The sequence below is a fragment of the Eublepharis macularius genome, chromosome 13 (assembly GCF_028583425.1).
Source record: "Eublepharis macularius isolate TG4126 chromosome 13, MPM_Emac_v1.0, whole genome shotgun sequence".
In the NCBI taxonomy this organism is placed as follows: domain Eukaryota; kingdom Metazoa; phylum Chordata; class Lepidosauria; order Squamata; family Eublepharidae; genus Eublepharis; species Eublepharis macularius.
The window spans coordinates 11,598,763-11,626,051 of NC_072802.1; the positions used below are offsets into that span (position 1 = coordinate 11,598,763).

At 48.1% G+C, this 27,289-nt stretch overlaps 1 protein-coding gene across 1 annotated transcript in view; it reads left to right on the top strand.

The window, feature by feature from the left end:
• Nucleotides 1-27,289, top strand: part of TRPC5 (transient receptor potential cation channel subfamily C member 5) — a 239,519-nt gene that overhangs the window by 204,966 nt on the left and 7,264 nt on the right. Inside the window, exons 7-8 of the mRNA XM_054996536.1 lie at nucleotides 11,685-11,891; nucleotides 14,277-14,318. Of these exons, the coding sequence (XP_054852511.1) occupies nucleotides 11,685-11,891; nucleotides 14,277-14,318 (249 nt within the window). The remainder of the gene's footprint in view (nucleotides 1-11,684; nucleotides 11,892-14,276; nucleotides 14,319-27,289) is intronic.

Below are 27,289 nucleotides of genomic sequence, written 5' to 3' on the forward strand. Positions count from 1 at the left end.
AATCCAGATAAATCACATCGACAGAGTTCCCCCGATCCAGTAAGCTGGTCACTCGATCAAAAAAGGAAACCAGGTTGGTCTGGCAAGATCTGTTAGGAACAAAACCATGCTGACTTCCCTGGATCACTGAGCGGTCCTTCAGATGCTTACAGATCGATCCCTTTAAAATCTGTTCTAATATCTTCCCAGCAACAGAAGTCAGACTGACCGGTCTGTAGTTTCCCGGGTCATCCTTCTTCCCTTTCTTAAAGATTGGGATAACATTCGCTCTTCTCCAATCTTGTGGCACATCCCCAGTCCTCCAGGAGTCCTTGAAGATGATGGACAGAGGCTCCCTCTTCTGTTTTATTATGAGCAAACCTGAAGTCATTCTAAATCTTTAGAAAAAGTTCCTAAACCCAAACAAGGAATGGGCCAATTAATCCATCATGAATTTGGCCTTTACAAAGTTGTGATAAAATGTTGTCCCTAGCTGGGAAAAGACAGCATAGGTGGCCAGTGCATACCTCAGGCTAAAGGTGTGTCTCTAAGACATGGTGATAAATGCAAGCACAAATAAAAAGAAAAAACAATGTCTGGTTTAAGACAAAGTGGGATGACTTCAATATCAAATCTGGGTAATACCTTTTATTAGGTTCAGCCAAATTGAGACAAAACTTTGTGCAAGCTTTCAAGCTCAATAGAACACTTTGACAGGCTGGATGTTGTGGTGAAAAGAGCCATCAAGGCACAGCTGACTTATGGAGACCTCATAAAGATTTCAGGGCAAGAGGGGTTTAGAGGTGGTTAGCCCTGGGTTAGTAGCTTTCTCTCAGCCTAACCTCCATAATAGGATTATTGTGAAGATAAAATGGAAGGGAAGCTCCTTGAAGGATAGTTTTGCATGGGTATTTCATATTATTAGAAACTTCGGAGTCCACTGGGGCAGTTAAATCACTTAACTGTACAAAGCAGGAGGTCTGTTAACGGCTTAGGCGTAACTCATCTGTGGGAAGCGAACCTCTTACTTAACAAGACAAGTCCCTTGCTAGATCCAGCATTCTTTGCAAGATTTCCATCAAGCAGCATTGATATCCTTCCATCCTCCCAAATGTACCCTTCTTGCAGATTCAACAACATAAAAATGCCAAGCACCATCTTAGAACTAACACAAAGCCACAGCCAATAAAGCAGACCCTGACTTCCCTCTTGGCAGTACCGGTAAAACCAGCAGAATTAGTATAAACAATATTATCCCACCATCCGTTTTTAAAAAGCACAAGACCAACCCAGAGGTCAGCAGCACGCCTGGCAAAAGCCCTTTGCAAAAGGGTCCGTCTTTAACATCTCACAAAATGCCAGCAGGTCTGGGGCAAGGCTGGCCTCCCTTGGGAGCAGATGCTTGGGAGCCACTGCAAAGCAAGCCCCTTGTCTCAGAGCTGCCCAGCGACTCAGGACCATGGGGGCACCTAGAGGAGGGCCTCCAACGGGATGCCTGCGCTTCCTTCCCCTTCATTCAAAGACCATACTGGAGATGCGGTAGCATCACTGTGCCGTCGTGCCCCATTTAAAATCCCAGCCAGCTTGTCAGGGTTCATCTGGGCCGATTCCAGACGGGCACAAATAAAGCGAGTGCTTTCGCTTTTCAAGTGACAGCACTCGTAAAAACCCGCAATTTCCCGTCCCGGCTTACCTGCGGTCCATGCCGCTCGGTCGCGCTATAAAAGTGGATGGTGTGAACATGGTATGGCGGGTTTGGCCACTTCATGACGATTCGTCGCGGCGGAGAGGCACTCCCCTTTCCAGACCTTTGCCGGGTGGCCGGCCACAATATCGCCATTTAAAAAAAAAAAAAAAACAGGCGCCATTTGCGCACTCACGCGTCTGCGAACATAGAACTGCGCAAATGCGCACAGATGCATAATCAGCATCAGGACGCGTGGCCAAGTTTTTTTTCGATCTATTTTCCGCATGTGCGCAATTGCATTGGTGTGGCCCTCCTGAAATGCGCACTTGAGGCTTTACTATCGGCCGCCATTTTGTCACCCTCAGAAAATCCAACCCTGAGATGTATCGCTGACCTTTGCCCTGCAGACTTGTGCGCCGATTGCAGGGGCGTTTTTTGGGGGGGGGCAATCTCGGTTGCCGAGAAATCACAGCACGCAGGCACAGGCACACACGCTTGTGTTCGTGCAATATCGGCTTGTCGGGAGCAGCATGGCCGGCGGAGGGAAAGTGGCTGGGAAGCGGGGGGTGTCCTGGCGGCATAGAGAGATAATGGATCTGCTACACTTCTGGGGGGAGGAGAAGATACAGGAAGCTCTCCGAAGCACCCATAGGAACCTGGACTACTTCCAAAAAATCCTGAGGCAGATGGCTGAGAGGGGCCACATCGTCAACCAATGTACCTCGCAAGACGCTCCCGACCAATCATAGAGAGCATCGTCGATGCCCGCGTTTTCGCACACATGCGCATTTGCGCATTTGCGCAAAACAAGAAAAAAGACCAAAAAAAACAACAACCGAGATGTGAACCAATGAAGGCCCCCGACGTCAGTTGTGGTGGGGAGGAAAGAACCAATCCCGGGTCCCTCCGTTGGCCGTGCGAACATCTGGAAGCGGGATGGCACGGCACAAAGTGGATGGAGACGAGACAAAGCGGATGGAGGCGAAAATACACGCGTGGCCAGTAAGCAATTATTCCCGCGGAAAAAACGCTATTTCTGGCCATCTGGAATCGGCCCTAGTTCCCTGTTATAGTTCTTGATTGTTCCCCCCCCCCCCCCATGGCAAGATCCAGAGGTCCAGAGAACCATCCATCTGCTGCACATCACAACAGTGGTGCAAGGTGGCTGAATGAGATGCACCAAGACAAGAAACCAGCATGCGCTCTTGCAGAAGGGAAATGGCAGCTTGCCAAACTCTAAGATTCCTTCCCCCCTTTTTCTCGGATGAAGCTATTTTAAATTTTAGAAGCTGTCTTCTCCCTTTGGGGCACCTTGAGGCAATGCCATTATTGATCGGCTTGCTACGCCAACCTGCCTTTTTTGCCACCTCACTGTTAAAAAAGAGAGGATCCTCAATTGCAGGAAGCGTGGTATCTTGCTTAGATAGCTGAAGACTGTCTGGGCGTGTGCTTCAGTGAGGAAGGGTCTTGCAGGGAACTTGTCATGCAGCTCAGATCAGGCCATTGGGGACCCCAGCACGGAATGCTGCTCAGCTTCTTTTATGCATGAATGGATTTCCTCATCTCATAGATCTTTCAAGATCTGACAGACATAGCATTGCTTTATGAATGCAGACGGAATATGTCATGATGGCAAAAAGAAGGGCAGTGGGATTTATATCTGGGAGGTGTAGATGGACGGGTGACTCCATTACTCATGAGCAATATAAAGTAATGGGGTAGGTAATGAGGACAGCTGACATGGTCAATGATTTCCCCCTTGTCATCTCTTGGCTGCCTTGAGAATAAAAGAGTTCTTCGGGGTGTCTGGCTCGGCAATTCAGAAAAGAGCATGGAAGATGCATTTGGAAATCAGTCACTAATTCTAGAGCCAATTTTTAAAACACGCCACATACTTTGGATGGCCATCTCAAGGTGCCAGGCACTTTTTGCAAGGGTAAATCTGCCTGCAAGCTGAACAAGCTGGCTGTTTGGGGCATAAAAATGATCAGTGGAACAATGGAGACCCCAGAGCTGGTACCCATGGCAGGCACATTCATCCCGTTAAACGTTCCAAGTGGAGATGGGATGCACTGGGCTTTGCTGGGAAGTATTGCTTTCTTGTAGATCCAAGATGGACATAGACTCACAAATGGACACCTGAGGCTGCTTTATACTGAATCATACCCTTGGTCCTTCAAAGTCCGCATTATCTACTCAGACGGGCAGTGGCTCTTCAGGGTCTCAGGCAGAGGGTTTTTCCATTACCCACTGCCTGGTCCTTTTCCACAATGTGCTGGAGATTGAACCTGGGACCTTCCGTAGGCCAGCTACACTGCCACGAAGCCACCGCCTCTCTGCTGGTTTGACTTTCACTTCTGCCATGAGCTCAGCAGGTGGCCTTGAATTAACCATTCCTCTCAGCCCAGCTCCCCAGCAGCATTGTGGAGATAATAATAACAATGACCTTGTTCATCACTCTGAGAGGGGCATTAACCTATCTAGAAGTTCTGTATATAAGCTCAGTTGTCATTGTTGTCATTGTTGTTAGAGCCAAATTTCTGCTTAATTGTGCCCCTTAAAGGCTAATGGCTTTCTGTGCCCCCTCCTGGTGCAGATCGGGTCGTGCCCACCACTCATGAGTCCATGAGGGTGTTGGGTGCACTTGAGGGGTGGTCTAGGATTCCCAGTTGCCCGCCAGTGGCAGGCAATCTCCTGGGGGTTTGCTGGATTTCCTGCCGATCACTGGTGATCAGCAGGAGGTGGCAAACCCCCCTTGTGCTGTTTTTTCTGCATTTCCCAGTGTGTAGTGAGTTTGTGCACTCAGGACCTGGGAGAGAGGACTGATGTTCCATATAGAATTGTCAGGCGGCTGGTATTTTACTAGCCCACCCCATATGCTGTTAGGTAACAAGCACCGGGGTCTCAAAAATCAGGATCCAGGTTCTGCCAGGTTCTGCCGCCCATGACCTCTCAGGTTCTGCTGGCCTCACCTACAACAGCTTCTGCCTTGCGGGATTCTTCCTTGACCATATGCCTTCAGGGTCTTCCCTGACATGCCATATTCCACTCTGCTGCTTCGCAATTGGCAAGGCTTTTTTTTTAAACCCCCTCATTGTATTGCACCAACATTTCTGACAAGGTCAGGGTGAATTTCCTCCCTCGTTTTCCGTGATGCCTAAAATGTGCACCAGAACCTCTGCTTGGCAATGAGGGGCTTGACATAGGTAATCTTGCTCGGCACATCACTGGAGTGGAAAGAAACCTAATTGTTTTCTGGGAGTGAGAGCAAGTTCTGCATTTGATGATGTAGAACTGTTTGTCTCCTTTGTTGCTTTTCACCTAATTACATCTTAACCTGTGGGCTTCAACCGTGCTTTTAATATTCATCAGCTTTTTATCGAGTGACCAAATAGATCCAACCAATGCGTTCATATGCCACAAGAATCAGTAAATACATTTCTTCTCTCTCTCTCTCTCTCTCTCTCTTCTCTCTCTCTCTCTCTCTCTCATGCCCGATCCTGCAAATCTTTAACTCAAGTGCCATTTTATTAACCTTTGCTATTGCTTTTTGCTATTGATGAGTAGATTTGCCTCCATTTCAGTCCTCTAATTTTGTACTTCAATCTATGTGGTTTCCCTCCATCTAACTTCCAGTTTAACTAGGAGAATTTCTAGAATTAATTTTGCAGCTGGAGCAGATTGCCACTGTTTCTGTCCTCCCCCCCTTCCCCCCTCCCCATGTTGCCAATACAGCTTTGATAAAATTCTTCAAAAAGGAATCTTGATTTGGTCACATGTATAATTGCAGCAGGAGGGAAGGCACCATGGTATAGCCCAATCTCATCAGATTTTGGAAGCTAAGCGGGATTGGTATTTGGATGGGCAACCACTACAGATGGGCATGAACTGGGAAACTGGAGGTTCGTTGCAGTTTGTGGTTTGTCGCGTTTCATGAGCCACAAACCACAAACCGGCATGAAATTTCCCTGTTCGCGAACCAGTTCATTTGGTTCATGAAAATGTCACTTGTGAGGCAGCAGAAGGTCTGCAGAAAGCCCATTCCCCCCACCCCCACCCCCATTGCCTAGGAAACTGATTGATCAGCACCAGGCTGTCTGCATTGACGAACCAAAAATGAACCAAACGAAATGGGATAAAAATCATAGTGGTTCATCACGAGTCGTCAGAAATGCCCTCTGATGAACCGCCAGTTTGTGAACTGAAAAGTGGCCCAGTTCATGATGAATCTTGGTTCATATTTCAGTTTGTGCCCATCTCTAGCAACCACCAAGGAAAACTCTGCAGAGGCATGCAATGGGAAACCATCTCTGCTTCTCACTTGCCTTGAAAGTCCCCTGCTGGGGTCACTATGAGTCAGTTGTGACTTGACAGCACAGACATACATATAATTGCATTATGATGCTTTTTGAGCAGGATTTCACTGATGCATGTCCCTGATCCTACACGTTAATAAAACACAAGAAAAGAACCTTTGAGCAATCAGATGCACAATCATATCCTCTTAAGATGCTTCCTTTGCAGTGTTATAGCAATGGACACTTGACCATCAGTGATAAAGAGGGGGAGCAAAAGATGTAAATGAAGGAAGCAAGTAAAAACTACAATGAATTGCCCATACACAGTGCTCGGCAATAAATCTGGGAATAAAAAATTAGAACAGTAGACCATAGGGAGGGGGGAACAATCTGACAAAATCAAGGGACAAATTTGGATGAGGGCAACTTTGGAAGTATCCTCACCATACTTGCATTAATCGTTTTTGGTCCTAAAAACCCCCAGCTTTGTAAAGCTTCCCTACCTGTTCAACTAGAGGTGATCTTACTCATCTAGTGTGATAACAAGCTATACAGTTATTTACAGACCGAGTCTTCTCAATACAGCATTCATGGCAAAAGAGCTCCTGCAAAGAGATGTCCTCCAGGGAATTTTGTTGGTGCCCCTTTTGTGTTAGATGTGTGTCAGTAAGAATTACATGCCAACTACAGGTGAAGGAGCATTGTGAGGGCACTTTCATGCAGCATGGTAAGTGCCAACACATTCAGAGGGAGCAGCAGGGATGGCAGCCTGGAGCATTTTCTTATCCTGAAATAAAATTAGCATTCTCTCTAGCTGATGAAATAATTAAAGAAAATAAGATGCTCCTATTTTCCTTTGCAACCTTTTCTTCTTTTCCTCCTAATCCTGAAAACTGGATGTATATAATTTAAAAAGATTTGCCTGGGAGAATGGTGAAATACTTAAAGAAATGTTAAAAATATACAAGCGACAGAATCTACCTGTTGTCAGCTTGGCCTAGCTTACAAGGGGTGTAGGGAACAGAGACCATATACACAGCCTTCTGGTAGGAACCCAGTTTAATAATGTTTTATTGCCTCTCCAAACAGTCTGATAGATCTCCTAAACAACTCTTTGGTTGCTACCCTACGCTATTCATCAGCTCCTACTTAAAATGCTCATTACAGTGCAAAATCCCAATTATCCTAAAGCCTCTGGAACCTAAGGTAGGGTTTGCCTGGCAACCACTGGGAGGGTTGGGGGTGAGGGACATGGGGGGCATCACAGTCATGATATCATTTCTAGAGAAAACCCAAAAGTGATGGCAGGTGGCTCTAGGAATCGCTGGAAACTCTATGGTAAAACCATCCTTGGAAGTGACATCCTCACAGCAGCAGGCAACAGGAATTCACAGTGGGGAGCTAGAATTCCCAGTCTTAAGGGAGGGCTTGGAGTTCTCCCAGAATGGACATGGCTGAGTCCTGTGTGAGAGGAGCCTGTAAGCCCCCCGACCCTCACCCTGTTCATTTTCCTCCGTTTGATCCCAAAATGTTCTCTTTTGATTTGAGTATTCAAATGAATCAAAAAGGTATGGAAGTTTTAAGGAGAAACCTTATACTAATGTCATTGTCAGTAGCTATGTCTGTTATTGCTTCCAAACGGAAACAAAAAAGCCCAGCAACCATAATAAATCAGTATAGCTGCATATGGGATTATTTTATAATGGAAAAATTGGCAGACCATATTGCTCAGTTAGAATCTCCGAATTATAAATCTCAACTTTTAGAGCAATGGTTCCCACTTTTGGAATTTCTAACATAATGACACATTGAAACAAACAAACAATCCCAAACATAGAATACTATAATTTATTAACGTATTATTGATGAAGCTTAAATGATAATTCTTCTTTCCTTTAATACTCTTGTTGAATAAAAAAACTGTTAAATGTAAGAGATATTTGTATAAAACCCTTTTTTAATAATGTCTATTTTAATCATCAATGTTAATATAGTCACAGAATATGTCGAGTTAAATTAAAAGTTTACTGGTTTGTAATATAAAAGTAATTGAAAAAAAACATAAGTAAAAAAAAAAGGATATGGAAGTTTTGAGGCCATAAGGTGCTCTGAAAATATCAGGAAGGTCTCCAGAGAATCTCAGATTGACTCTATCCTCCTTACAATGCAAACTAAGGATAAATTGGACATTCTGCTACTCTACTGGCTACCCAGTTCCCCAACAAGCACCCTTTATAAGCTAGCAGAGGTAGTTTCACACGTGGTATTGGGGACACCTAGACTGCTAGTTCTGGGTGACCAACATCCATGCTGGAAGTTCCACATCAGGGCCAGCTCAGGACTTCATAGCTTCCTGGGCAGGCGTAGGCCTGAATGAAATAGTGACGGGCCCTGCACATGAAAGGGCCACACTCTGGATTTAAATCTTTTGCTCTGAGCCTTTGAGGAAAGGTCTTCTTTTGGATTTGGAGATTCAGCCTGATCCATGGCCCCCAGCGTGACCCGTTATTTCTGCATCCTGCAATGATGTCATTCTTGGCCCAATGCAGGCGCATGCGGGGGCCCTCTGGAGTATGTGGAAGCATTCCCACACCTCTTCAACATTATCTATAGAGGTGAGATGGATTTCTATGTGACTAGGTCTTTGTCTCTATCTCTGGTCCTGATTTAGACTTGAGTCAGACTTCTTTGGCTATAAAAAGCAGCAGGGGTGAGAACTGATATAGATCAAGGTCATGGCACCTTGGGAAGAAGGGACTTTTACGCGTGTCCATTTCTGGGTTGGAAATCTACACCCACCCACTCGAAGAAATATTGAAATCAGTGCTCAAAACAGGGAGGATAACAGTGCTCAAAACAGGGAGGATTTGGGGATTCATTCCAGTGTGGTGTAGTGGTTAAGAGCAATGGGATTCTAATCTGGAGAACAGAGTTTGATTCTCCACTCCTCCACTTGAAGCCAGCTAGGTGACCTTGGGCTAGTCACAGCTCTCTGGAGCATTCTCAGCTCCACCCACCTCACAGGGTGATTGTTGTGGGGATAATAATAACATACTTTGTAAACCGCTCTGAGTGGGTGTTAAGTTGTCCTGAAAGGCAGTATTTAAATTGAATGTTCTTCTTCTTCTTCTGAGAAAATACTCATAGTTGCACCAGTGTGATTATTAAATAAATTCCACTTCAAGGAGACAAGCAGACATTGACAATCAGGGATTTTGTCACAGGCTGGTTGTATCATTTGACTTTTCACTGTGATGGACAATAGAGCTGAAATCCAGGGTGCATTTTTCAACAAAATGAAGCATACCAGTGCTGTTGCTGTGCATTGTTTACAGCAGAAATGGACTAAGCTGAAAATAATTGAGTGACAGCTGGGAGGGAGGAGGGTGGTGGTGTGTGGCAGGGAGGCAGCCTGCAGGAGCTCAGAGAAAGGGCAGTGGAATCAAATCTTGGGCAGATGACAGCTTCACCATGGAAACAAAGGCCACACTGCAGAGCACATCTCGGTTCTAGAGGTTGCTGAGGGAAAACTGTGCAACCTTTCCGAAGACAGCCTTTGTGCTTGTGTGCACATCCATATAGGAAATGTTCCTGTGATGTATGGCAAAGAAAAATATGTGTGAAATGTACTGGATGAGGAAAGAAATTACTTTGTGGCAAAAAGGTCTCACAAACTGGTCCCAAGTCTCTGTTTTCATGGCCTGTGAGATGATATATGTCTTCTGGGAAAGGGCCATGAGTCAGAACTTGATATGAACCTCCATCCCCAAAGGCTTGTTGATCAACCTGTTTAGGTCACATTTCTGTTCCAAGAGGCAAGAAACGCCCTTGAAAACCTAGACTTGGCAACATCAGCACTTGACTTGACACCTTTGCGAGCATGCCCAGAAGAAGACAAGAAAGGATGTTTCTCCTTCCCACCTCCATCCTGAATGCATCTCCTGCTTTGGAAGTGAGGTGGGGTTCCTCGCCCCTTCCTTACCCCTGACATGTGGTCATCTGCTGTCAGTCAGGCAAGGAAGGGGGTGGCACCACCTTGTTCCTTCTCCTTCCCCAGGAGTGACGGCCTGCTCCAGCTGCCTCTTCTTTAGCCTTCTTCACAGGAACCTGTTTTTAAAGGGTTCCTCTTTCCCACATCTCTGGGTTTCCTTCTAATCCCCTCCCCTGATAACAACAATAACATACCGCCCTTCAAGACAACTTAACACTCAGTCAGAGCAGTTTACAAAGTATGTTATTATCTCCACAACAATCACCCTGTGAGGTGGGTGGGGTTGAGAAAGCTCTGAGTGGTCCTTCTCCCAGCCTATCTGATGGGAGGGCTGGGTAGACTAGGCAGCTTCCTGGCCATACCTGCCCCATCTCAGCCCAGGGCAGGACGTTTGCTCTGCCCTCTTTCAGGCTCACCCCTGTTGCTTTCAGAGCCTGTCCAGTGGCTCCCTTGGCATCCTGGGGCCTGCACTTGCCCCACCCTGGCTGCCGAAGGCCTCCTGTTGGTTTAGCTGAGGTTGAGCCACTTGCATTGCTGCAGGAGGAAGGTGGCTCAGCTGAGCTGCCAGGGGTTGTTGCCAGGGGCAGACATGGGTGTTACCAGCTGCCACTTTGACAGGAAAGGTGGCCTGGGGCTCTGTGGAGGCAATGGCAGCTGAGGTGCTGACAGAGGAGGTGGCACAAGACATAGGGAAGGTATTGCATCTATAATGCTGGGGGGGGCTAGGGATACCATTCCCCCAGTGGGGGCGGGAGATCCCCTGCTTTCACTTCCCACCCCCACCTCCACTTAACTGGCTGGCAAGGAAGGAAGGCACAGGAACGAGCCCCCCAGGCATGCTTCCAGGGAGGCATGATGACATCACTGACATTGTCCTGCCGCCCTGGGGGAGCTCCTGCACTTCACTACAGGCCGATTTTGGTCCCCAATGGGCTCAATTGGGCCTGTTAGAGGCCCAAATCAGTCTGCTGTGAAGCAGGCCCGCCCCCTGCACCTGCACATTGATGTCACCGGAAGTGATGTCACCACGCAGCCGTGGGACTGTGCATGTGCAGGCTAGAAAGAGGTAAGAGTCAGGTCTCCCTCCTGCAGCTGGGAGGGTAAGGGGATCTGACAACCCTATGGGAGTCGGAAAAGAGAATGGCCTCGCTGAACACAGGGCTGGTTTTAGAAAGATCATTCTAACTTGTCTGCTTTGGGAAGAGGCCGTGACTCAGTGGAAGAGCTTCTGCTTGGCATGCAGAAGGTCCTAGCTCCAATCCCCAGCAACTCCAGTGAAAAGGACCAGGGAGCTGGGGATGTGAAAGACCTTGACCCAAGACCCTGGAGAGCTGCTGCCAATCTGGGTAGACAATATGGGCCTTGTTGGATCAGGGTCTGATTCAGTGTGGCAGCTTCACGTGTGTTTATCTCTGTGGGTTTTACCCTTCAGGGATGGCTTGGTGAAGTCAGCGACTGAGTGTGCTAAGGGTGGGTGTGGGGCAAAGGTGGAAAAAGGGATCGAATTCTCCATCTCTCTTTTCACCCATCAAACCTGATGTTCATTAACAAATCAAGTCCAGTATGGGACAGCTCTATTGTGCCACTCTATTATGCTCCAGACATTACTTTGTCACAAACAACACTCAGCGCCAGTCTTCATCTTTGGCCTGCAGAGGCCTCACTGAGTCACGCTCAAGACTGGCAAATGCTTGCTATAATTTGACATTTCCTCTCCTCTCTCTGCCAGGATCATGCCGATATTGAATGGAAGTTTGCACGCACAAAGCTCTGGATGAGTTACTTTGATGAAGGGGGCACTCTGCCGCCCCCTTTTAACATCATCCCCAGCCCCAAATCGTTCTGGTATCTCTGCAAGTGGATCCACAATCGGCTGTGCCCGTCAATGGACCGTGAGAATGAACAGAAGAGACATGAAAACCTGAAGACCTTCACGGTAAGGAGGCTGACTTAGCAATCACCACTGCTGCTTGATCTTTTCCTTCTTTCGGAACGTCAGGATGATGTTATGACACATTCCCTGGTCTACTTTTGAAAATCTGAAAGAATTTTAGATTTAGGATCCCCTCCTGCCCCTGGAGTCCTCTCCCTCCTGACATTCTTTGCTTAATACATGATGAAACCCAGACCAAGAAAAGCAGACACAAACTTTGAAAGTGTGTCAGTTCTAGGGATGGCAGTCCATGGCAGATAGAGCCCCAAACCCCTCACAGCAAGCACTCCAGGGTCTTGGATGAAAAGGTTTTATTATAGAGATCCAGTAAGTTCACAGGTACATCCAAAGATGAGTAAGTTGGCAGGAATGGGGTTACAAACAGATGCACTCGGATATAAGGAGCATGGCTCCCCCCTCCCCCTTGAGCAGCTAGCAACTAGGCGTGAAAATCCCAAATTCTCAAGAGAAACACAATAGCTTTGTCTGGGCAGAGAAAGGCAGAGGATTACAAGGAATTCAACTCCCTCTGTCTCTTGCAAAGAGTTATAGTACAGTACAAGGTCAACAAGCAGACTTCAAAGATAACAGGCTCAGCATTAGTACTTTCGTTTTCAGGCAGGTCAAAGATGGCATGAATATAATGGTTACAGTATATGAGCATAATATGAGAACATCCAGGCACACAGTGTGATCAAGTCAATACAGAGAGCAGAGAATATATGAATGGCATGGATGAATGGTATGCCAACATGACAAACTGCTCAAAAGATCTGTATTGCCAAGGTGATCACAGTATGACAGTCATCGTTATGGGACCAAGAATTCTAACAGTTTGGATCCCACTGGTCTTTCCACTAACAGTGGTGCTCTCCCCTCGTGCAAGGAGTCCTTCTCCTGTCACAAGAGGCTCTTTGTTCCTCTTTGAGCCTCTTGTGAATGAGGAAGTTTCCTTGCCGCCATTGGCTGAACAGATCTGTAGCTGTTCCAGTGTAAGGCTATTCCACAGCTTCTATATGATGAAGAGATCTGGGGTTGCAATGAACTTCTGACCCTGACCCTGGAACCAATTCAAAACCTCTTTTTAAAGAGGATTCTAGCTTTGCCTCATGGCACTCCAGTGATTTTAGTCTGAGCTGAACTTGGGTTACCTTCTATCAGAGCCCATTTGCACTTGGCCTTATTTAGATTCCGGAGAAAGCAAAGGAATCTCTCTACTAGCCCACTCTTAAGGCAAAGCAATGTACTGCTGCATTCAGATGCCATTTGCTCTGTTGGCTTTAACAATATTCTCCATTGTTATTCCCTGATGGATGACTTTTGGGGTATCCCCTTACCTGGACTCAATATACGAGACTGGTTCTTTAAGATGGATGCTGCATTGGACAGACGTACAACCCTCTGCTCCAAATTTCCTCCTAGGTTCAAGTTGTTCAAGAGGGGCCGTGGCAGAGCCTCTTGTTTGACCAAAATCACCTTTCCTAGTCTTAGAAGGGCTTCAGCTTCTCTGAGGTTTCAAACCATGCCCTCAGCCATTCTAGACTGTCATTAAGCACAAATTCCAATTGATGCCCGTTTCTGTATTTGTGGGGCATCAGTCCCCAAAGACATCCCCCATTATCTTTTGTTCTGCCCTTTGCATAGAGAACCCAGAAATAAATGTCTTGGGGAAATCTGAAAAGGCATTGATTCTTCCCCTCTGGTGGAAAAATTAACCCCCCTTCTTTCTGACCTGGATCTACACATCTCTTATACAGCAGCACAGTTTGCCCTGACAGCTAAGAAAATTAGGACTTGAGCTGTGCTTAACAGTTGAGACTCCTTCACCTATGTATAACAAAGGTGCTTATGAGTTTTAAGTAATTTTTATGTGTTTTAACATCATACTTGTATTGTTTGGTGTCTATGTTTTGCTTATGTGTTTTATTTAAGCTATATTCACTTGATTGTGATGGCCTTTGGCTGCATGCAATAAATATTCTGGTAAAATGTGCAGGATCCAACCCAGTATCTCCCCTGGCCCTGCTTAGTCCTTGGTTTCCCTGAGTTTTGATGTTCCCTCCTGGACATAAAAGCAAGTAAGATCTGCACAGGACTGCTGTGGAAGGGAAGGGCATCAACTTCTACGACAAGCTTTTTGCCAGCTTCTGGGCATGGTCACTGGGTGTGTGTGCGGGGGGGGAGGTAGTTGTACATTTCCTGCATTGTGCAGGGGATTGGACTAGATAACCTTAGAGACCCCTTCCAACCCTGTGAGTCTATAATTCTAAGTTTCTCCTGCTGATATCATAAAGTTTGAAATGTTGGCACTGGAACATATGCCTTACAGCAGAAAGCTGGCAATGTAATTGAGACTTGCTTAATATATTCGCACTCCCTTCCTTTCAGGAACGTCATGCTGACAACTTAATTCAGAATCAACATTACCAGGTAAAGAGCATTTCTTTACTCTTATCGTAACACCTTTATCTGATTTGCCTAAAGAGCTACTTCAAGGGTGCCCAGAGTTTGTGTGACATCAGTGACATGGGGGTGCTTTTTTCTTTTGAATGGCAGTCCGTTTCACAAACTGCCTTTGAAACTCCCCTTGTGTTTAAAGCAGGTTTTCCACACAGCCCACAAACCTGCAGTTTGCAAAACATGAACACAAAACTGCCATGGATGCAGGTGGAACCAACTTTGGGTTCCAGGCCAGGGCTTTGGGGTTCTACTCTCTTTTATGTTCTGTTCTCTGATCAAGACTCCTGCGCTGCATCTGCATGCTGTGAACATGTGCATTAACTGGATTTGTGAAGAAATGTAACCACATCAAGCCTTCTTTTTTGTACTGTGACTTAGTGCATGTACATATATATTCATGCAAATACATATAAGGTAGTGGTTCATAGTGGTTAGAGGCCAAGATGATTACTTTTCCCTAGGCTCTTGAAATCACACTTTTATCATGACCATAGCCCTGTCAGATGGGTCAAATTGAGATGAAGGGGGAATTCTGCGTGTGCCCAATTGAAATGAACTGGGCCAGAATGCGGCTAATGCAAGATAACTTTCCAGAGGGTCACGCTTCAAAATGTTTTGGGCTACTTGTCCCTAAGAAGAAAATAACTGGCCTCAACCCACATCGGAGAGCTCACATGATGAGTGTTTTCCTTTGGCTTTGGAGCTGTATTCCCAGCTTGTTGAGCTTCATTAATTCTTCCAATTAAAAGATTTGCTAAGATTAAAAGATTTACTATGCCAGCAGCTCAAAATATGGAAAGCTTAAATGCCATTTCAGATGTGGATTTCATTATACCCAAACCTCGATGGAGGCTTGTATTTGTTTCTGGGGCAAAGGAGTTAAAAACCAGCCTTCCGAGCCTGAAATGCTCAACTTCTATTGGCTGGATTTTCAGGCCACTTGCACAAAAAACAGAAGAGTAAACAAGATTCCCTCCTCACCTGCTTATGTCAAATGATAGGCTGAGTACACAGCCTTCTCACTTGAATGGGTGAGCTGCTCCTTATACTGTTTCCCTGTGAGTAAATAACAACAACTGTGCTTATATACTGCTTTTTTTGACAGATTAGTACTCCACCCAGAGTGGTGAACAACTTAGTGTTATCATTATCCCCACAATACAGCTGGGGAGCTGGTGCTGAGAGGAGTGGCTTACCCAAGGCCACCTACAGAGCTCATGGCAGTGGTGGGATTCGAACCAGTAGAGTGCTGATTCGCAGCCGAACCACTTAACCATTGTGCTACAGCAGCTCTCTACTTGATGATTCTAAATCTACTTGATGATTCTGATTACAAAAAATAGGCAAAGAAATGAAAGAGCGAAAATGTCACCCACGTTTATTTGCAGAAATGGGGGCTTGCAAGTTATTGTTTACCCATTTTACTCCTCTTTTACCTGACTCTGTGGCATATCAAAGTAATCCTAGGCAGTTTTTTTTTAATTTTATTGTATTTGTATTCTGCCCTCCCCACGAGCAGGCTCAGGGTGGATAACAGCATTAAGAACATTTTAAACATTTCATATAAAACATTTAAAAGCATCATACAAAAATATAAAAATAGCAGCACTCTTTTTCCTGATGGCGGCAATACAGTTACTAACAAATAATGCAACAGTACAATTGGACATAGCAGCAGCTTAAGAACAAAGGCAAATCATCCCCTTTGCCTTAAAAAGAGCATCCGCTACAGTCATTTGTGTGTAGGACCATATAGAAATCCCTACAGGGCTTCAGTTTTTCTTTCCTCAGGACGGTGGCATTGCTTTCCCTCTCAGAACGTTGGAAGCTGCATTCTATCAAGTCAGTAGTGGTTTAGGACTAGGATCTGGGAGACGCAGATTGAAATCCCCACCCTGCCATGGGAGCTCACTTGGTGACAATGGGACAATCACACATTCTCAGTCTAACCTACCCCTTAGGGTTATTGTACAGAAAAATGGAGGGCTGGAGAAACAATGGAATCCCAACTGGAGAGGAAGGTGGGGCATAAATTGAGCAAATAAATAAACAAGTCAGTCCATTGGCCCCTCCAAATCAGTAAAGTTTCATCTGATTTGCAGAATTTCTCGCTGATAAAGTTCTTTCCCAATGCCCAATGCTCTTTTAACTGGAAATGTCAAAAAGTGGGACCTCTGGGCAAGGTAAGTGTTCAGACACTAATCTGTAGCCCCTCTCCAAATAATATCAGTAAAAAAGGGCAAAAACTAAACAATGCCAAGTAAACAGTACAAAGTGTAATCTATAAAAGAAAACTCATACAAAGGGGCGGGGGTGCATTCTTATTGTTGACTTTGATTTAAAGAACCAGCAGTGAAGGAGCCCTTTAATTTACTGGGGAAATAATCATTTTTATTTGTTTGTTTGTTTGTTTGTTTGTTTGTTTATTCAGATAAACTAATTAAAAGGCAAAAACATGGGGCATATGTTGACATTATAACAAATATATACATTAAAAGTGCAGGAATGTGTTCTCTTTTTGCTACACAGAAAGCTTCTAAGCTTTTATATATACAAAAGTTGTACAATTTGATGTCCTAAGTAGAGATGGACACGAACTGGGAAAAAGCCTAACCATGTGGTTTGTGGTTCGTCAAATTTCACGAACCATGAACTTTCACGACCCTGCTCCTGGTTCGCGAACCGGTTCATTTGATTCATGAAAACATCACATCCAGGTCAGAAAATCATCACTTCCGGGTCAGCAGAAGGTTGCTTCTGGGCCAGCAAAAGTCCCCTTCCGGGTCAGCAGAAGGTCTACAGGAAGTCCATCCCCTGTTGCCTAGGAAACTGATTGATTGGCACCAGGATATTTGCAGTGACGAACCAAAAAACGAACCAAATGAACCAGCCTAAAGTTCATGGTGGTTCATCAGAAATGAGATCTGACGAACTGCGGGTTCATGAACCACGAACCAGCCTGGTTCGTGCTTAATTTTGGTTCTTATTTTGGTTCGTTCCCATCTCTAGTTCTAAGATACAAAAAGATGATTTATAAACTTATTTTTCACTAAGTTCTATTATTACTCCCCCCACGCACATATTTTACTATGCAGTTTGAGCCCCTAGAACCGTTTTCACATAATAATCTGGTCAGCATCTCGAACTCCAGATATCAGCCTCAAAAATATAGACTATGGTGCTTTTACATTGACACAATGGGTATAAACACAAACAGTAGACTTTGACACTGGGAAAGTAATCATTGAGCCGCTGTCCTGGAAACAGGGTTGCCAACTCCAGGTTGGGAAATCCCTGGAGGTTTGAGGGTGGAAACTGGAGAGACCAGGGTTTGGGGAGGAGAGGGGGTAACGCCATAGAGTGGCGCCATAGAGCCCATCATTTCAAAGCAGCCATTTTCTCCAGAAGAACTGGTCTCTGTAGTCTGGAGATCAGTTGGAATTCAGAGAGATCTCTGGGTTCCACCTGGAAGGCCTTAGGGGATCTGGAGCAAGCTGAGCCCTGTGGTCTGTGGAGTCTGGAGTGTGGCTTGGGCTGCTTGACTCGGAATCAGGATGCAGCACCCATGAGTGGGTGCAGGGGCAACTGGGCTTGCTTTAACATCCCAGTCTTTGCTCCTGCAAAGAACTGGGCAACTGCTGAATGGGGTTTTAGGCATTTTATTTCTCAAACATTTGCCTTCAGAGGCACTTTTCAAGGATCTTTTTCTAACAAAAAAACCAGGTCAGGAGATCCACTGAACATGCCCAGGCCCCTGCTCACCTCTAAAATCTCTCTTGGGATCCCTGATATTATATTTATCACTCCAGTACTAAATGAACAAAGGCCATCTCTCAGTACGCTTGCATGCTCACTGCCTTCCTTCTCTGGACCTTGCCTAGTTCATCAGTTCATGCCTCCCTGCATCCCACGTTCTCCTAAATCAATGGATTGTAGTCAGCACTTCAGTAGATTCTCATCTTGCAACTCTAAAGGTAAAAACCATCAAATGGCACTGTGCCCTCTTTCACCCTGTTTTGAAGCTATAGAAGCCAGCTTTGGAAATGGTGCCTATCTGACAGCAGAGAACAGAACCAGTCCCAATTGAGGCCAAAGACATCAAACCATCCCCTTTTCATGCATCTTCTTGCAGCTATGGACATTTTAGCAGCTATTGATGTTTAGAAACATATTCCAAGTTACAGAGTTCACTCTCCTAAAAGTATCACTCCTGGATTTAATGTTTGTTTGTGTTTTAATGTACCTAGGCAATGTCATTTATTCATCCCAGTCTAGGTAGAAACTATGTTTTCCAGTGATCTCTTTATTGGTTTAGAGCCACAACTCTCTGAAAATAGTCAAAGTGGATTACAAATGGCACTCAGAATAAAAACTTTAAAATGATAGCATAAAAGGACTGACACCAATTATTTATTTACTTATTTACTCCATTTCTACCCTGCCTTTCTCCTCAATGTGGACCCAAAGTGGCTTACATCCTCCTTCTCTCCTTTATTTTATCCTCACAACAACCCTGTGAGGTGTGTTAGGCTGAGAGTGAGGAACTGGCCCAAGGTCACCCAAGGAGCTTCCCAAGTATTACATATCCAAGACAAAGGGCTTATAGCTCGTTGTACAGAGTAGAAGAAAATAAGACAGATGAGAAGTCACTTACCAGATCCCAAATGGCAGACAGGGCCATATTATTCATATGGCTGGCTATTTTTAACCGCTGACAGATTTTATTTTATACGGTATTTTATACAGCTGACAGATTTTAAAGGGATCAATCGGTAAGCATCTGAAGGACCACTCAGTGATCCGGGGAAGTCAGCATGGTTTTGTTCCTAACAGATCTTGCCAGACCAACCTGGTTTCCTTCTTTGATCGAGTGACCAGCTTACTGGATCGGGGGAACTCTGTTGACGGGATTTATCTGGATTTCAGTAAAGCTTTTGATAAGGTCCCCCATGACATTCTGATGGGCAAACTGGAAGACTGTGGACTGGACTATAGGACAGTTAGGTGGATAGGGAACTGGTTAGAGGACCGCACCCAAAGAGTGGTGGTCAATGGTGTTTCAACAGATTGGAGGGAGGTGTCCAGTGGGGTGCCGCAGGGCTCGGTTTTGGGCCTGGTACTTTTCAATATTTTTATCAATGATCTGGATGAAGGAGTGGAAGGGCTGCTCATTACATTTCACTTTGGCCCTGTGTGATGAACCTGTAGGGGGCGGGGGGTCTGGCCGCTGGCTGGTGGCACCTCCCATGTACCCGTCTGCCAGGCCTCCCCGAGGTAACTTTCTGCCAAGGCAGTATTGTGGGCAGCTGACATGACCCACCTTCCTGCCTTCGTGGAAAAGATGGGGAGAGCAGGAGAGGAGAGGTTGGAAGGGGTCAGAGTGGTTCCAGAGAGGGAGAGGTTGAAAGAGGGAACATCCATGACCTTGATGGGGAGGGGACAATGGGTTGCTTGTCACAGCTGCATCGCAGAGCAGGACTGGGAAGGCCCAAAGATGGCGGCCACGGTGTGATAGTCCCCCATGCCAGAAGGTGGCGGCAGCTGGCATGACCCACCATCCTGCCTTCACGGAAAGGATGGGATAGACAGGACAGGAGAGGTGGTTGGGAGGGGTTGGAGCGGTTCCAGAGAGGTGGGGGTTGAAAGAGGGAACGTGGGAGTTGACAGGGGGAAAAGGACAAAGGCTTCCTGGCCTTTCTCCAGGAGGGTTGGAAGGGTTGCGCAGCATGACAGGGATGGATGACCCCAACATCCACCCTGAAGGATTGCGCAGACTTCTGCTGGAGAGGCGTGTCTGCCCCTCCTGTGTCTAACTGGAGGCTGCCAACATCACCCACCTTACTGCCTTCATGGAAAGGAAGTGAGTTATGGGACCCATTCCCCCCCCCCATGCACAGCAGCAACAAAAGGTGCCCATGTGGGGACTCTCCTTGCCGCAAAACCATATCTGCAAAAGCTTTTGAGCCACCCCTCATGCCAAGAAGCAGCAGCGGCAGCAAGGCACCCACCTTCCCGCCTTCACGGAAAGGGTGGGAGGGACACATTCTCCCCTGCTCAGAGGGGACAGCAGGTGCCCATGGATGGGGAGCCCCGTGCTCCACAACTACATGTGTGACAGCTCCCGATATGCCCTTCATGGCCCAAAGCAGCAGCAGCAGACAGCACCCACCTTCCTGCCTTTGCGGAAAGGATGTGAGTTGTGGTGGACCCACTCCCCCCTGCTCAGAGGAGACAGCAGGTGCCATGGAAAGGGGGGTACCATGTGGTACAACCCTATCAGCAGCAGCAGCAGAGCTGTCCCTCATGGCCAAAAGTGGCGGTGGCTGACATCACCCCCCCCCATCTTGCCTTCATGGAAAGGGGTGGGCAGGAGAGGAGAGGTCGAAGTGTTCCAGAGAGGGATAGGTCAAAAGAGGGAATGTCCAGGACCTTGTCGGGGACAGGAGGGTACGGGTTGCTTGTCACGGCCGCATTGCAGAGTGGGACCAGGAAGGACCAAAGACGGTGGCTGTGGTGTGGTAGTCCCCCAAACCCAAAGGTGGGAGACAGCTGACATCACCCACACTCCTGCCTTCATGAACAGGACAGGATAGGCAGGACAAGTTGTGGGGTGGGGTGGTATTGGCGCCATCCAGAGAGGGAGAGGTTGAAAAAGGGAAGGGGAAATTGTCTGGGAGAGGAGGGCAAAAGGTTCCCCAACAGAGGACTGCAGTTCCACAGAATCTGCTCCAATCAGAGACAGCTTACCTGTCAAGGCAGTTCAGGCAGGCTGCTGCCAGCATCACCCACCTTCCTGCATTTGCGGAAAGGACGGGTGTTGCAGCCAGGACCCATTCCCCCCTGTTCAGAAGGGACAGCAGGTGCCCATGGAAAGGGGGCACATAGAGATACAACCTAATCTGCAACAGCAGCTGAGCTGTCCCTCGTGGACAAAACCAACATCAGCAGACAGCACCCACCTTCCTGCCTTCATGGGAAGGATGTGAATCATGGTGGGACACATTCACCCCTGCTAAGAAGAGACAGCAGGTTTCTATGGATAGGGGGCACCATGCGGTCCAACCGTTTCTGCAACAGCTTCTGAGCTGCCCCTCGGGCAGAAAAGCAGTGGCAGTGAACATCACCCACCTTCCTGCCTTTGCAGAAAGGATGGGATGGGCAGGACGGGAGAGGTCGTTGGGAGGAGTCCTTGTGGTTCCAGAGACAGGGAGGTTGAAAGAGGGACTGGGAATGTGTCAAGGATAAAAGTAGGACCAAAGCTTCATGGATGCATTGTGGAGAAGAACCGGGACAGAAGACCCCAACATCCACCATGTTGGATTATGCAAACTGCTCCAGGAGAGGCTTGTCCACCCCTCCAGTCTCGAGGTGAAGGCTGTTGCCAGCATCACCCACCCTCCTGCCTTCATGGAAAGGATGGAGTGGGCAGGAGAGGAAAGGTCATTGGGAGGGGTCGGAGCGGTTGCAACTGCAGATGGCGAAGATGAAAGAGGGACTGTCAGCTAGAGGACAGGATGTGCAGGACAGGTTGTGGGAAGGGGTCATATAGTTGCCATCAAGAGAGGGAGAGGTAGAAAGAGGGACCGTTGAGGAACTTGTCTGGGAGAGGAGGACCACAGCTTGCCAGCTGTGGAAGCAGCCCTAAGAACCGAGGAGTGCTGGAGCCCGCTGCACAGCAGCTTGGCCAAGAGCCACTGTACACTTGGGGAGGCTCAGAGGGCAGATAGGTCCAGGTCCAAGGAGGGATGCCCAAGGAGGTTGAGGTTGACCTTCATGAAGGTCAGGGCTTTTTTCAGCAGGAATGTGGGGGAACGGAGTTCCGGAACCTCTTGAAAATAGTCACATGGCTGGTGGCCCTGCCCCCTGATCTCCAGACAGAGGGGAGTTTAGATTGCCCTCCGCACCACTTGCGGAGGGCAATCTAAACTCCCCTCTGTCTGGAGATCAGGGGGCGGGGCCACCAGCCATGTGACCATTTTCTCCAAGGGCAACCCATTGAGTTCCACCACCTCTTTTCCCAGAAAAAAAGCCCTGACGAAGGTCAACATGTCCACCAGGTCCAGGTGCAGATGTGCACGGCAGGGACGGAGGAGGTCTTCCAGGTGGGAGAACACCTGCTCACTCTGTACGCTGGTGGGAGAGCAGAGCAGGATGTTGGTTGCCATAATGGACAGGTCCGGCCATACGGAAGATTTTCTCGCCCAATACTCCAAGGGATTAGAATGGGGGGGGGCTCGGTGGGCTCCACCAGGTACTCTCGCACCATAACCCCCACCAAGTCCTCCACCACGAGCGATGCACCCAGTGTGCTGTGTCCAACCACGCAGCGCACTAACAAGGCCCAGAGATGAAATGGGGCCATTTGGGTGGGTGTCTCCTGGCATGGCTCTCTTCCCAACCCCCGCCCCTCCTCCTCCTCCTCCTGCTCCTCCTTCTCCTCTGCCCACTCCTCACTCCTGCCCGGTTCCCTCAGGCCGGCCTTCTCTTTCTGGTAACGGAGCACCACTTTACGGAGCTCCTTTTTCCAGCGCAGCATCTGACCCTCCCGCATGGCGATGCTGCCCTTGATCCGGGGGTCACAGAGGGAGGCCATTTGGTACAGCACCTTGTGTCACAAAAGATGCAAGCGTTTGGCCACACATGCCTGGATCCTCCTCACAAAGTCCTGGACCCTGGGGAGCAGCTCTTTCTCGTGCTCGAGCTCCTTGGCCAGGAACTTTTTGAGCCCGTGGATCAAAGGGATGACCTGACCTAGGCTTGCCTCATAGGAGCACAAGAGCTTGGTGGCCTCCTTAAAGGGTTTCAGCATCCAGGACATCTGGGCAAGGACACTCCATTCCATGGAGCTGAGGCTCAGCTCTTCTCCCCTCCTCAGAACGTTCGTGGATGACAGGATGTCCTGCAACGGGCCCCTCTGCTCCACCAGACGACATATCATGTCGTAGGTGGAGTTCCAGCGGGTGGGCAGGTCCTGAGAGAGTTGGTACTCGGGGTCCCCCCTCCCCCTGGAACAGCTTGCGGAAAAGTTGATGCTGCAGAAGAAGTGGGAAGTGATGCAGCGGTAGCTGTCCAGCAGATTGTGCATCCACAACGTTCCCTCATCCCAGCTGTCCCTTGGCTTGCTCCCCAGCCTGAGCACGTCCCTCATCACCAGGTGCATCTTATGTGCCATGCACACTAGGCCCGGAAGGGATGCCTCTTTCAGGGCTGTCAACATGTTGCTTTCTGTGTCTGTCACCATGAAACAACAGACAAACCCTTCCACCCCCGCCGTCCAGTTCCTCAGAGCTGCCTTCACGGTGGTGGCAATGTTCTTCCCAGTATGGACCTCGTCCATCCCTCGTGCCTGGAGAAGAACTACCCTGTAGCCCAGTGTCAAGCTTGGCACCTTTTTCCAGGGAACAGTTCTTGCCCTGGAGTACTGGAGGTCCTCTGGTTGCTACGACCACCCTTTGCCCCTGCTCGAAGCCTCATTGTGCCAGCAAACAAGAAGGAGGAAAGAAAAGGAGACAACACTGTGAGCCCTCAGCTGAGGTGCCCACTGAGCTTGGCCCCAAGGCCTGGCAGCAGCCCTGGAACCAGAGGAAGGGGGTAGAGCTCTAGCCCAGCACTCCCAGAGACCTGATCAGATTAGGCACTAATAATCAGGGTGAGTCCTCAGCCGAGGTGCCCACTGAGCTTGGCCCCAGGGCCTGGTAGCAGCCCTGGAACCAGAGGGGATAGATCCCTATCCCACCCACCACACAGAGAAAAAATCCCAGCTCCAATGCGCTCTCCCTGTCTCTCTCCCAAAGGGCTATCAACAGCTCTCTCCCACTCCACTGCTTGCTGAAACTGAAATCCAGAACTGGGAGCACAGTGCCATTTTATAAGCAGAGGTCTCATGGAGAAAAGCAGGAGGTATGTCGTTGGCAGTCAGAACTGCCTAACAGGGTTTGCAGGGATGAGATTGGAGTTCCCATGGCAACAGAACACCCCCCCTCCCTCCCCCCTGGTGTCTGCTCCCATGTTACCAATTGTAACAAATTTGCAGCTCCACACTTGGAAGGAAGACCTGCCCATCAAGCTAAGTTGGGCTTTGATTGGGGTTTCCAGGGCGACAGAGGGAGTGCAGACAGAGTTCAGGCAGTCCCTGCCTCTGTTGCTGAGGCAATTGATTGAAGGCGTCTGAGTGTCTGGCTTCCCAAACAGCAAACGAATGCGACTACCACCTGTTCATCTGGAATGGCGCCTCATGAATGGCCTATTCACGAACATTCGAACAGCCCGTTCGTGGGTTTTTTCCATTTGTAATGCTGTTCATGCCCATGTCTACTTGTGAATGCTTCCATTCTCAAAGTATGGGGCAAAAGACAAGAAGGTTCCCAAACAATTCCCTTTGATTATAGCCTCTTCCATTGGTTCTTATAAGCCACACCCCCAGCTTTGTTGCATCCCAGTGCTGTACAAATTGTTCACATAGAATAATTCTATTATGGGGGTGGGGGGAACCAGGAAGCATTTAATGAAAAAAATTAGCTTAATTTTTCTCCCAAGGAAGGGATATCAACTGAGATAAGTGTACAGTACAGGATGGCAATGATGCACAGTAAATTACTTCGTTCACTAACCAAACTGCTCTCAGCCAGTGAAATCTCTGCACCAGTCTGTCTCTCCAGTGGCATTCACAGGGGTCTCAACTCGTTCTGGGCCTCTTGCCATCCACTTAATGCTAGAAGGAAATTTTCAGGAATCCGTTTTTTGTGTTCATTCTCCATACTGGATTTTTAAAAAGCAAAGAGACGAATTTGGAGTTAGGATTTCTTCTGGGCAGGGCTGGTGCTTGGGTTTCTAGTGCCTAAGGCAGCTTCAAGACTGTTGTTCCCCCACGTGCACGCGCACCCAGACTGTGTGATGATGTCACTGCATGTGACGTCACACGCAGGGCATGCCGCTGGGATGGCACGCGTGCACGTCCTCCCAGCCCTCCCGCTCAGTTTCTCCATGCGCCACCTTGGCCGCCTGCCATGCCTGGCTTGCAGCCGTGTATCGGCGGCAGCACAGAGCAGCACAGAGCAACTGAGCGGGAGGGCTGGGAGGCTGCCTGTTCAGCTGCTCCATGCTGCCGCTGCCAGCATGCACTCCTGGCTGGGTGCAGCAGCTGCGAGCCAGGTGCAGCAGGAAGCTGGGGGCGCGTGCATGCATTCTCCATCTTCCAGCTCAGTTGCTCCACATGCACCCCGGCAGCCTGCCGCGCCTGGCCCGCAGCTGTATGCCGGTGGTGGCAGCAGCAGCACGGGGTAATTGAGTGCCTTGGTGCCCCCCACCCCACCCCCAGCGCCCCTTCCAGCACCTTAGCGATTGAGGCGGCTGCCGGCCCGGCCTCAATGGACACACCATCCCTGCTTCTGGGGCAGTTCAGGTCCTCATCTGTGTGGCTTCTGATGGTTACATGAGTTGGACTCCACCCAATCTTCTCCTGCTCCATTCCCTCCTGGAACTCAAGAATGGCATTGCTCGCTTTGAGGGCAGTTTCTGTTGAATCCTGCCACTGCCCTGCATGGAAGACAAGCATTAAAACAGTTCATGGGGCACTTTCCTCTTAAATTAGTCAGTGTATGTAGAAGACTGTGGCTCTAGCAAGAGACTGATGGCTACGAGGTATGGTTGTCAAACTCCCAGAATTACAACTGATCTGCGGACTACAGACTATAGTTCCCCTGGATAAAATGGCTGGTTTGGAGAGTGGACTGTATGGCATTATACCTTGTTTAGGTCCTTCCACTCCCCAACCCCTCCCCCAATATCCACCTCCAAATCTCCAGGAATTTTCCAACCCAGAGTTGGCATCTGTACCAGGAAATGAGTATCTGGGCAACACAAGTATGGAGTGGGGGGAGGCAGGCAGCAGGCTCAAGAGAGACCCTGCCAGGGAATAGGGTTGCCAGATGGCTGGTTTAGAACCAGTTGAGTGTTTGTGCTTACTGTCCAGAAAATAAAATGAGGTTAAAAATCCAGACATAATACTTGGTATTTTCTAATAGAGAGTTCCAAGAAACAGGCAATTCCACAGGCACAGTGTTGAGGGGTGGTGCTCAAGAGTTAGAAATGAAGTGAGAAAATAAAGGACCAAAACAAGAACTCAAACCCTTGGGCTTGGCTGTGGAGGGTGGACTGGTGAAAGGCAAATGGCAGCTGGTGCTGGTGTTTCCATCGTTCCCAAATGAGGAAGAAGACAAGAGGAAACTCCCTTTCCTCAAGCAGCAGAGTGGTTTCTCCCCCTCCCTGAAAGGACTGGTACACTTTTCTTGCCCGTGTGTTCAGGCTCTCCCCTGAGCTGCAAGGTGGACAATTCACTTTTGCTCGTTGGTGTTACATTTTTCCATTCCCTTTCTCGCCTTGCCTGCCCCGCCTCCCCGCCCCCCTTCCAAGCTGGCTGCCTCTTGTGGCTCACGTCTGGAAAAAGCAGACACCTTCTCTCTCTCGGTTTCAGTGCAAGGCAGCTGCAAAAAAGAAGGGAGAGGGGAGTGCACCATCCAAACAAGTGCCAAGAGCAGGCATGATGAGCCACTTAAATTCCCATTGAGCCCTCTAACCGCCAGCCCGACCATGGTGACCAGACAGCAGTGGCTGAGAGGGTAGAGTCTTCACTGCTCCAAAATGGTACAGCAGTTCCCGAAATCACTTCAGAGGCATTTTTGCCCCAGAGAAATAGGCTTGTTTTTACCATCCCTCCTCTTGGCAATCAGTGGCAGCAGCTTCCCCCTGAAGCTCCTGCTACTCCGACTCCAGAGTCAATGAGGGTGGGATAGAGGGGTGGATGCTTTGGCTTAGACATTTTAATGGTGTGAATATTTATTTACTTCATTTATACCCCAGTTTTCTCCCCAATGAGGACCCAACGTGGTTTACAACATTCTCCCCTAATCCACTGCCTTTTGTCGAGGGCCCCAGAATCACTA